At 53.5% G+C, this 11980-nt stretch overlaps 1 protein-coding gene across 1 annotated transcript; it reads left to right on the top strand.

Moving 5' to 3' along the window:
- The first annotated feature begins 2022 nt into the window (after positions 1 to 2022).
- LDLRAD2 (low density lipoprotein receptor class A domain containing 2) lies at positions 2023 to 11757 on the top strand. Its single transcript, XM_060141963.1, is given in 7 exon segments — positions 2023 to 2107; positions 4537 to 4959; positions 8107 to 8178; positions 8181 to 8237; positions 11186 to 11368; positions 11556 to 11645; positions 11729 to 11757. Coding segments are annotated over 7 exon segments (939 nt in total).
- Positions 11758 to 11980: the final 223 nt, after the last annotated feature.

Here is an 11980-nt window from a genome sequence, read left to right as displayed (position 1 = left end):
GTGCAATGGAGGAGATCGGGGTGGAAAGAGACAGTGATCTGAATTGACTGTGGTTGAAATACCTTAATTTTGTAAATTTTATAAAAATATATAATCTCATGCAAATAATATGTCCTGATGTGTAAGCTTCACGAGTTTCTTTCTTTCTCTTTTAAAGTGAAATCAAGTTTATTTAGAGAGATACACATTCCATAGGCAGAATGTTGTCCATCTCAGAAGGGAGAGCGGCCAGCTTCAAGAGTTTCATGATAAATCCACTCCTGCCAAAGAAGTCCCCCAAGGCCTAGCCTTGGACATCACACACAGTGGGGTATCAAGTTTGCATCAAATGTCAGGTCTAGAAAGAAGAGCATTAGAGAGCAGCAGGGCCAGTGGTTTTAACCTTCTCATAGTCTTCAGACTCTGAGGTGGTGTCTCAAAGTCTGAGGTGGGGACGTCTTAAAACATACATGACCTCTGTTTAAGTAATAATGATGACATTAAGGGTCATCATCAGCCTGACGTGCATTGCGCACTTTACTATGTGACAGACACTGTTCTAAGTAAGTAACTTGATACCCCACTGGTATCAAGTTACTTACCCTTTACAATATACCTACAAAGTTGGAATGATCATTATTCCATTTTACAGATAAGGAAACTGAGACTTGAAAAGTTTCAGCTTTATATATTAAGGTTCCATGTATAATGCCTTTGTAAAAAAATGGTTCTACTAATTACAGGTTTTGAAAAAGGCTGAAATGGCCCAAGCCCTTCCTTTTACACTATGGGGAAGTAAAACCCAGAAAAAAGGGAGGTCATTTGCTCAACGTCACACATTCGTCCTTTTTCTTTTTTAAAAAATTATTTATTTATTTATTTATTTTTGGCCGTGTTGGGTCTTCGTTGCGGTGCGCATGCTCCTCACTGCGGTGGCTTCTCTTGCTGCGGAGCACGGGCTCTAGGCGCGTGGGCTTCAGTAGTTGTGGCACGTGAGCTCTAGTTGTGGCTTGCAGACTCTAGAGCGCAGGCTCAGTAGCTGTGGCGCACAGGCTTAGTTGCTTGGTGGCATGTGGGATCTTCCCGGACCAGGGCTTGAACCCATGTCCCCTGCATTGGCAGGTGGATTCTTAACCACTGTACCACCAGGGAAGTCCCCACACATTCGTTCTTATTTCCTGGATGCCTGCTCTGTGCCAGGCACTGTTCTATGACCTAGGGCTTCAGAGAACAACGAGACACTCACAGAACACAATTTTAGTGGGTAGGGAGCAGTCAAAGGACAATACAAACAAGATAGATATAAATAAGCAAAGTAATTCCAGTGAGTGCTGGGATAAATTTGTGGACATGGGACTGAGTGACAGGGAGGGAGAACACTAATTCAGACTGAGAAGTGGTCAGGGAAATGTGGTCTGAGCAGGTGACATGTGAGCTCGAAATCTGAGTGAGCCAGAGAAGCCAGCCATGGACCTGCATGGGAGAGGAGCACCCCAGGTGGAGGAACGGTGAGGGCAAAGGCCCTGAGGCAGGAATACTTTGTCTGTAAAATAGAGCAGACTCCTGGGCCAGTGCTCATTCACCACCTGCTGTCTCTCTAGGCCCTCAGAGAGGCCCTTTGATGTCCTGGGCCTCCCTTAAGCTCAGCCCTAAAATGCCAACTTCTCCAGGAAGGCAGCAGCTCTCTGAGGCTGTGGGTCCCCCTCCCAGAAGCCCTGTGGCTGAACCGGATCTGAGTTTCCTGGTTCCTGTCTGGCAGGGGATGAGCAGACATCCTCCCCGCCTTCTCTCCCCAGGCTCCAGCCCCAGTCCCACATCTCCATGGCAACCCTAGACACAATCCTGATCTGAAGAAGGATCTGGAACAGGGAGCACAAACATCACTGAAGAGACCAGAGGAGCTGGCGTGCTTGCCTCCCTTGCTCTCTGTGTCCTGCCAATCTCTCCACTGGCCTAACCAGGCCCCTATACCCCAGTCTCCCCAAAGACCCCAAACTGAAGATTCTGCAGGTCTTCCCCATCGCTGGGCACAGGAGGGCCTGGATGGAAGCCTGTCCTCTGCAGCTGCCCCAAAGGCTGCTCCTGCTGGGGGCAACTGCCCTGACTGCGTCTGCTCTGCACACAGGGGAGTACAAGGTAGCTTGGCTGGGGCAGGCAGGGGATTCAGGTCCCAGCACCCTTTGAGATTGTGTTTCCTCAATCAGCACTCACCCTGATGAGCTGGGATCCCTTGAGCTGGGGGCACTGGGAAACCCTGTGCCTGGTTTTGTCTGGCACCCTCAAGTCCACCCCCACCCCTCTGGATGGCTGCAGCTCCAAGTCACCCAGAAGCAGGTGTCTGGGGGCGGGTGGGGCAGTCTGGCACCGGGAAACACTGTGGGCTTTGGAGTCAGACGGCCCTGCGTTCACACACACACCCTTGACATTACTGTTTCCACTGTCTAAGACTTGGTTTCTTCAGCAGTAAAATGGAAAGAATAATAGGCCCTTGCCCCTTAAGGCAGAGGTCCCCAACCCCCAGGGCCAGTCCGCGGCCTGCTAGGAACCGGGCCTCAAAGCAGGAGGTGAGTGGTGGGCAAGAGAGCGAAGCTTCATCTGCCGCTCCCCCGTCGCTCCCTGTCACTCCCCGTTGTTCCCATCGCTCCCCGTCGCTAGCATTACCACCTGAACCATCCCCACCCCCCGACCCCCGTCTGTGGAAAAATTGTTTTCCACAAAACCAGTCCCTGGTGCCAAAAAGGTTGGGGACCGCTGCCTTAAGGGACTATTATTATTGTGCATATAAGGTGAGATAAACCATGCAAGACACATAGACAGTGCCCAGCTCAGAGAAGGTGCTCGTTCACCCACTCTCTGAACCTCCGCCTGTCCTGCGTGCCTCCAGGGCAGGTTCTGGCTTTAGTAGGTCTGCACAGATGTGAGAAGATGCTCCCACATCCTGAGCCCTAACGGAGAATTTCTCCCCTGAAGACCCATATCCCGGCTTGTCCTCAAGCACCACTGGTGCCCCTACCATGCACCAGAAAAGCCACGTCTTGTTCTCCTTCTATCCTTACAAAAATCAGATGGTTTGAGTACTTATACGTTATCTCATTAATCCTCACAACAACCCCTGTACCAGTGAGGATGTTTTGGGTTGTAAGTAACAGTTACCAGACTAAACAGAGCTTAAACCATAGGACAGGGCTTCCCTGGTAGTGCAGTGGTTGAGAGTCCGCCTGCCGATGCAGGGGACGCGGGTTCGTGCTCCGGTCCGGGAAGATCCCACGTGCCGCGGAGCGGCTGGGCCCGTGAGCCATGGCCGCTGAGCCTGCGTGTCCGGAGCCTGTGCTCCGCAATGGGAGAAGCCACAACAGTGAGAGGCCCGCGTACCGCAACAACAACAAAAAAATTAAAAACAAAACAAAAACAAAAACATAAGGACATTTATTATTCCACTTAAGAAGAGAGGCCATAGATGAGTCCAGAAATGGTTAATTCAGCAGCTCAACCGTGTCAGGGCTCCTCCATAATTCTCATGACCTCATCCTTGCAAGATACCTGCTGCAGCTCTGGGCGTCGCATCCTCAGTCAATAGCTTTCAAAAGCAGGAAGAAAAAGGGGCTCCTCATCACACAGCTCTCCCTCCTTTTTTTTTTTTTTTTTAAATCAGGGAAGAAAACCTTTCCCAGGAACGCTCAGCAAACCTCTCCTTAAATCTCATTGGCCAGAATCAGTTCACAGGCCAATCCCTAAACCTGGCAAATGGAATTAGGATTACAAGGCTTGGTTTAGGCCAAAGACCAGGGGGGCTCTCTGATAATTGAGGGGAATTAAGTTTCTCTTAGCAAGGAGAAACGGAATGCCTGGTGGCTGGGCAGGTGCCCAACCGTGTCTCCCCCATCCTTTTATTTTTTGGCTGCACTGCGAGGGTTGTGGGATCTTAGTTTCCCGAACAGGAATTGAACCTGGGCCCTCCACAGTGAGAGTGCGGAGTCCTAACCACTGGAGGGAAGGCCAGGAAATTCCCTCCCCCATCCTTGAATAACACTTCCGTGATGCTCATTAAATGCCAGGCACTACCCTAAGCACTGAACCCATAGACGTCCACAATCCTTTAGTTTCCACTACAAAATATGGAAAGCTCTGACCACCAAAATTTGTTCTTAGCTAACTAACTGGCAACACCTGACCTGAACTGACAGGAGGCTGTTTACAGTCTGTATTTGTCCTACTTAGGGTAAATGTTCTGTGCAATTGCTCTAGAAAATGTGTTTGATCGTGGAGATCTGTGGCAGACTCCATTTGGGGCTGCAACATATTATATATCTTTCTAAAACCTGAAAAATTCTGAAACACATCCTAGGGTTTTTGAATACGAGATTGAGGACTTGAATTACATTTTTTAATCCTCACAAAAATTCTGACATTGCTCAATCATCCCCATTTTCCCGACGAGAAGACTGAGGCTCAGAGAGGCTGAGTGACTCACTCGGCGGTCACACAGCGGGCAGAAGGCAGGGCCAGGCTTGGAAGGGGACCGCGTGGTTCCAGGGTCGGTGCTTTTCGCTGCAGCCTACCTGGTGGACCTGTGCGGCCGGACGTGGCAGGCGGACGGGCTGCTGCTACGCTCGCACTCCGCGTCGCGCCGCTTCTACTTCGTGGCCCCAGACACCGACAGCAGGCTCTGGATGCGGGCGGCGACCCCCGGCGACAGGATCCGCTTCCAGTTCCGCTTCTTCCTGGTCTGCAGCCTGACCCCGGCGGCGCCCAACACCTCCTCCCCGGCGCCGGCGCCGGAGGACCCCTGCGCACCCGGGTCCTACCTGCAGTTCTACGAGGGCCCACCGGGGGCGCCATGGCCCTTGGGGGCCCGGTTCTGCGGCCTGACCATCACTGGGCCGGTGGCGTCCTCCGGGGACTTCCTGGGCCTGCGCCTGGTCACCAGAGGCCGCCAGCCCCGCGTGGATTTCGTAGGCGAAGTCTCCTCTTTCCGGTTGGGTGGGTGCGGGCTGGTCCTGAGAGAGGGCGGGGGCTGGGGCCTGGCGGCAGGGCCAGGGGCTTCAGGAAGGGGTGGTCCAGACCCAAAGAGCCAACCCCATAAACCTGACTTCCATGGATGCACGGACCAGCCCCTCACCTGTTCACACACAGCTCCCACTCCCACACGATTCCCACACGCTCACACACCTCACACTCCAGCACCCACCCCACTCACACACACTGTACCTGTGCGCAACTCACACCTCGTACACACACCTGGCACACCCACCTGCACCGCACACACTGAAACACCCAACCCACAGGCCTGGCGTACTGTACACTCTCTCCCACACGCAGTTCACATCATGCACACCTCATCGTACACAGTACCACTTTGCTCACTGCCATGCAACTCACACACTCTCATGTTCACACACTGGCTTCTCTGTCCTGGGTCCACCCGATGGCAGAGGGGCCGAGAGTTGGGACTCTGGTGGCTGTAAGTGACAGAAACCCACTTAGGCAAGGAAAGGGAACCGAGAATAATAATCCCTCGTTGAGCGCCGCCTGTGGCCCTTCTTATGCCAGATCCCATCTGTTCTCACAGCAGCTCTGCTGGGCCAGTGCTCATACCCTCGTATTCATTGATGGGAAACAGGCTTGGAGAGGTTGAATGAAGCAGCACAGGACTCCCAGCTCAGAGGTGGAGGAGCTGGGCTTTAACTGCTAGAGTCTGTCCTCTGCTCCAACTGAGTCAAGTAGTCCCAGCAGGTTTCCCCAGGACTAAAGACACTCACTGATGTTTCAGCAGAGGAGCTGCCAAAGCCCAGAAGTTTCCAAAACCTCGGAGAAGCATCATCGCCCTCGCTGGCAAAATGTCCAGACTGGAGAATTAAACATGGGTTTGGGGCTTCCCTGGTGGCGCAGTGGTTGAGAGTCCGCCTGCCGATGCAGGGGACGCGGGTTCGTGCCCCGGTCCGGGAAGATCCCACATGCCGCGGAGCGGCTAGGCCCCTGAGCCATGGCCGCTGAGCCTGCGCGTCCAGAGCCTGTGCTCCGCAACAGGAGAGGCCACAACAGTGAGAGGCCCGCGTACCGCAAAGAAACAAAACAAAACAAACCAAACATGGGGTTGTGAGCACTTCAAGGCAAGAACAGGGGGGCCTCCGAGAGCCAACACAGGTTCACCAGGAGCTGGACCTCGACATGCCAGGCCCCGGACGGCCCTTCAACCTCAGCTGGTCAGAGAGCACCCCCTGCTGTCTCATGTGTGTCTTTGGGGCCATGACTGATGGTGCCTGGGTTCCCCTTTCTGGCTCCTGTGGGCTGTAGCGTGCCAAGGGTCCTATTATATTGTTTTGCAAGTAGATCTCACAGGCTAATTGGAAATCAACCCCTCCCTCCCTCCTTTCCTCCCTCCCTCCCTTTCTCACCTTCCGTGAGGTACCAGCCAAGCATGTTGCGGCTGCTGTGTGTTCAGCAGGGCTGGACTCGAAAGCAGGCGGCAGTGGCGAAGCCCTGTCACAACTGGCTTCCTTGGATCACTTTTCACCACTTTTTACTTGGATTACTGTTTGTGTTTTCTCTCTCATAGATATTCACTCTTACCCCTGCACATCTTTTACAAATCAGAGCATTCACTCTCATTTGCACATGAAAAAACCCCGAGTCAAGTTGGCTTAAGCCAAAGGAGAATTTGGGGGGGCTCCTATAACCGGGATATTAAGGTGTTCATTCAGGTATAGCTGGATTCAGGAGATCAAGGAATGCCACCTGGGCTCTATCTCTTTGTTCTCTCCCTTTGCATTGCACTGGGTCTGTTTGGCTTCCATCTCAGGCAGCTCCAGTTCCTCTTTCTACTTGGCAGCAAGGTGACCCTGCAGCTCCAAGCCCACAGTCCCCCTTATAACTCTCACCTCAGTGAAATAAAGAGCGAGGATCTTTTCTCTCTCTCTCACTTTTTTTTTTTTTTTTTGGCTGCGCCGAGTGCCTTGCAGGATCTCAGTTCCTGACCAGGGATTGAACCTGGGCCCCCAGCAGTGAAAGAGCTGAGTCCTAACCAATGGACTGCCAGGGAACCGCGAAGATCTTTTCTTATGGTTCTAGCAAAAGTCCTCGGGGCCAAATTTGATTAGTCACATGGGCCATGTGTCTGTTCCCGGGGCCAGGAATGGAATGCTCTGATCCCCATGTCCACCTCTGAGCCATGGTATTGGTCAGTCCCTCCTGAACCAGCTTTTCTCCACAGAATGGGGTGCTGGGTAAGCCAACCTGTCTGCCACACCCTGTGCACCAAGTCATACCCTTCTCTCACCTGTGTGCCTATTCATTCATTTAACAAAGATCGAGTACCTGCCCTTGTGCCAGGTGCTGTTCTAGGCTCCAGGGATACATGCAGCAGTGAATGAAAGAGAAGTCCCTGCCCCATCTGAGCTGACATTCTAGTGGGGGAGGCAGACCATAAACAAAGAACCAATCAAATCCATAATCTGCAGAGGTGGTAAGTGCTGCAGAGGAACCCAAATCCGGATAAAGGGGTGGTGGGGGAGGGATGGTGTGCTGTTCTCACGTGGAGGTGAGGGCAGGCCTTCCAACACGATGACATTTGAGTGGAGACCTGAGGGGAGCAAGCCATGCAGTTACGGGCAGGGCTGATGGCAGGTGCAGTGCCACGAGCCGGGATGAGCTTGGAGTGTTCAGGTTGCTGGGCTACCATAGGCTGCGTGCATGCACACGTGCACACACACACACACACACACACTGGGTGCCACAGTGCTCATGAGCACGGGGCTGAATTCCTATCCTGCTGCTTAGATACAAGCTGTGTGGCCTTGGTCTAGTGACCTAACCTCCCTGTGCCTCGGTCTTCTCATCTTTAAAATGGGATTGATAATAGTATTGACTCTACAGGGTTAATGTGAGAACTTAATGAGCTGGGATGTGAACCACGCCTGGCTTGGAATAGGAGCTCAATAAACGTTAGCTGCCATCATCATCCCCATCCCCACCATCATCTTTATGATCATACACCTGCCTCATCTGTACTCCCATCTGCACGCACATGGAGACAGCCTCTCCTGCTCACACCTCCCGCATCCCCTCCCCATAGGGCCAAACATTCTGCGGTGCTCAGCGTCCTCGTCGTGCCTCCCCTCTCAGCCCCAGGATGCTGTTGTGCCTACTTCCGATGTCAGAACAGCCGGTGTGTCCCCCCGAGGCTGGTGTGCGATCCCTGGGCACGGACAACTGTGGTGATGGCAGTGACCAGACTTCTTGGCCAGCAGCTAACTGCAGAGGTCAGTGACAGGTGTGGCTTGGGTCCTGCTGAGCAGCTGGGTTAGAAGCTGGAGGCCGGAGGCACGGGTGCGGCAGGAGAGGATGAGGTGAAGCACAGTAGTGGCGAATCCAATCAGACCAGACTGCCTGAGGACCAGAGGATGTTAGAGCTCAAATGGTGATCGAATCCAGCTGCTTCCAAATGTCGTTTCAGTGGTGGAAGCTTTTCCTACACAGAGCCTTGCAGAGGCCCCAGACATCACAAGGAGAGATGCTCTACTTAACTGGACGTGGGAGGCCTGGGCCGCGGCTGACTGATGTCCCACTGAGAGACTTGAGTTTGACCTTCAAGACTTTGAAAACCATTGATCCAGCCTGACTCCCACATTTTATAGATGGGGAAACTGAGGCCTAGGGAGGAGAAATGACTTGCCCAAGGTCATAGAGTCACTGAGTGACATAACCAGGAATGACCTCTGTGGATGGACAGAGGGGACCAGACTAAGTCACCCCTGATTATCCTTCTTAGGAATCTGGACATGCCCCACTCCCAGTCAGGGTTGCCATGTCCTGTTGAACAGGTTGCTGGTTGCAAAAATGCACCTGGCTGAGGGGTAAAACCCAGCTTCCCGGGAGCCCACACACTTCCCTCCCCAGGCACTCCTCAGGGTCCTCCCTGACACTATGCTCTGTGCCCAGAGGCCCGGGCCCTATGTCCTCTCCTCCAGCTGCCACACCCGTTCCCCCCTCGTTCTCCTTTATACCGTATCGCCAGCTGGACTCGTCTTTGAACACTAGTTATATAACCACCTCCCCACCTGACATCTCCACGTGGCTGTGCAGGCGGGTCTCACACTTAACTTGCCGCAAACTGAACTCATGATCCACAGCCTGCCCTGCGTCCTGCTTCTCACCCGTGTCCCCTTCTCACTCAGTGGCAGCTTTGAATTCCAGTTGTTCAGGCCCAAATGGTTGAGTGGTCCTTTACTCCCTTTTCCCTCTCAGCCCATAACCAAGCCATCAGTGTTGTCGGAATTAATCTGATGTTTTCCTCATGATAAGACTGCAGTCGTGGGTTATGAGGAGGAAGATCCCAGAGGTCAAGTGCACACCAGGCCAGACCAACGCGATCACTGCCCAACACGGTCCACGGATGTTGATGTTGGCCTTGGTCACCGGGTTGAGGCTGTGTTTGTCCGCTTCTCCGCTGTTACTCTGTCTCCTCTCTCCACACCGCCCTCTTTGGGAGGAAGTCATCACGCGCAGCCCACACACTAGCAGGGAGTTAAGCTCTCCTGCCAGGGGAGCATTTTATTGGCCGCACCCCTCGGCTTGCGAGATCTTAGTTCCCGGACCAGGGATTGAACCTGGGCCCCCAGCAGTGGAAGCGTGGCGTCTTAACCGCTGGACCACCAGGGAATTCCCGAGGAGCCTTTTAAAACACTAAGTCAGATCGCATCACTCCCGTGCGCAGGACCCTCCTCACTCCTCACTCAGCCCACACAAGCCTCCCAGGGGCCCCCAGGCCCTGAGTGACCTGGGCCGTCACCTCCCACCTGCTCGCTTGCTCCAACAGCTCCTCCACTCTGGCCCCTGGCAGCTCCTTCCACGCTCCAGTCTTGTCCTGCCTCTGGTCTCTCACTAGCTCTTTCCTCTACCTGGAAGCCTTTTCCCAGAGGTTCACATGCTCATTCCTTTGCCTTCTGCAGGTCTTGACTTAACCCTCACCCTCTCCATGAGCTCTTTCCTTACCCCTTTGTTTAAAAATAGCAACCCTGGGATTTCCCTGGGCAGTCCAGTGGTTAGGACTCTGCGCTTCCACTGCAGGGGCCACGGGTTCCCTGGTGGGGAACTAAGATCCCACAAGCTGTGCGGCCAAAAAAAAAACCAAAAAAAAACCAAAAACACAAAAAGCAGCCCTGTGTCCATTGAAAGCAAAACACGTAAACAAAACGTGGTACGTCCACACAATGGAATATCGTTCAGCCCTACAAAGGAAGGAAGTGCCGACACATGCTACAACATGGATGAAGCTTGAGGACATTATGCTGACTGCAATAAACCAGTCACAGAAGGACGAATACTATGTGATTCTACCTATATGAGACACCCAGAGAACTCAAAGAGACGGAAAGCAGAATGATGGTCGCCAGGGGCTGTGGCGGGGAAATGGGGAGTTATTGCCGATGGGTACAGAGTTCCAGTTTTATGAGAGGAAAACAGTCCTGAGAACGGATGGTGTTGATGGTTGCTCAACAATATGAATGGACTTAATACTACGGAACTGTCCTTAAAAACGGTTAAAATGGTACATTTTGTTTTGTAGAGTTTACCACAATTGAAAGAAAACTAGCAACCTTGCCCCTCGCCAGCACGCCCTGTCCCTCTTGCCCTGCTTGACTTTCCCTCGTAGCTCCTGTCTCCATTTGACACATGGTGGAATTTGTGTTTTGTGTTGCCTCGCTAAAACGCCAGCTCCATGGGGGCCTTTTTGTCTGTTTTGCTCACTGTCATATCCCCCAGTCCCTAGAGCAATGCCTGGGGTACAGTAGCAGGTGATTGAAAAATACTCATCAGATGAGTGGAAGAATGAACCTCTCTATGTCTCCGTTTCCTTATCTGTAAACTGGGGATGATAAACCTAACCTCTCAGGTTTGTCATGAACTTTAAGTGAAACCCTGTGGGTGAAGGGCCCAGCGCAGAGCATGGTTCTTGGTGCAGAGAAAATGCTCAGTACAGCATTACTCCTTGAGAAGTAGCTCCATTCATCCACCCCAGCCCCTGGAGCTAGACTGTGAGTTCAAGTCTACCCCTGTCACTTCCAGCTGTGTGATCTGGGCAAGTGACTTAACCTCTCTGTGCCTCACTTCTCTTATCTGTGAAATAAAAATACTAACACTAAGAGGTTTGGGGAGGATTAAACGAGACATAATCATACCCTGCAAGGGGCAGATCTCAGTGTGTTAGAGCTGTTATTTGCCACTGCCGGTCCCTCTCCGGTGCCCAGCCAGGAAGGGAGTACGGATGATGGTACCTCCGGGCCCCTGACTCTTCCCCCAGGTTTCGGGTCTGCGGGCCCCCTGGGGATGGCAGCTGAGAGGAGCTCCCCAGCACGCCGGGACCCTGCACGACAGGATGCCGCTCCGGAAGGTAGATGGCTCTTGGTTGTCACCTGCTACCGCTCCTTCCGCCGAGATCACACTTGTCCCTCTCCAGTGATGGGTGGGGGCAGCTGGCCCAGGCTGAGGCCTGAGTGCTCTTTCTTTCTACAGGCCTCCAGCCGCGGGGGTGGCGCTGGCCTCCTCGTGGGCCTCCTCTGGAGCTGCTGCTCCTCCAGCCGGCTGGCTTGGGGGGCTGGTGGTGTGCACCATCTGTTACACACGTCCTGGCCAGGTGGCCCCTGGGGGCCTGCGGCTGAGTGAGCCAGGTCAGGGGGACTGTGGGCATCAGAGGAAGGAGAGTGGGCTCTGGGGTCAGACAGTCCCCGGGTTCTGCCCCTACCCCCCACAGGGCTGTCTAACCTTGGGCAGATCATATAACCCTCCGAGACTCAGTCTGCCCCTCTGGAAAATGGGATGATTCCTGCCTCACAGGGTCATGGTGAAGGCCACAGGAGGCAGCTGACCCTGCAACTTGCATGGTGACTGGCACTCGGCTGGATCAGTGAAGGGCAGGGAGTAGGGGCCTCGCTCCCCTGAAGCTGCCTTGCTTCACTCCCGGACCTCACTTGCCCTGCTTTGCCCCATCCTGGCCCACCCTCAG

Source organism: Lagenorhynchus albirostris, chromosome 2 (genome assembly GCF_949774975.1).
Source record: "Lagenorhynchus albirostris chromosome 2, mLagAlb1.1, whole genome shotgun sequence".
NCBI lineage: Eukaryota > Metazoa > Chordata > Mammalia > Artiodactyla > Delphinidae > Lagenorhynchus > Lagenorhynchus albirostris.
Note: the sequence above shows the minus strand (reverse complement) of the source record. Positions and strands in the feature narration are given on the sequence as shown.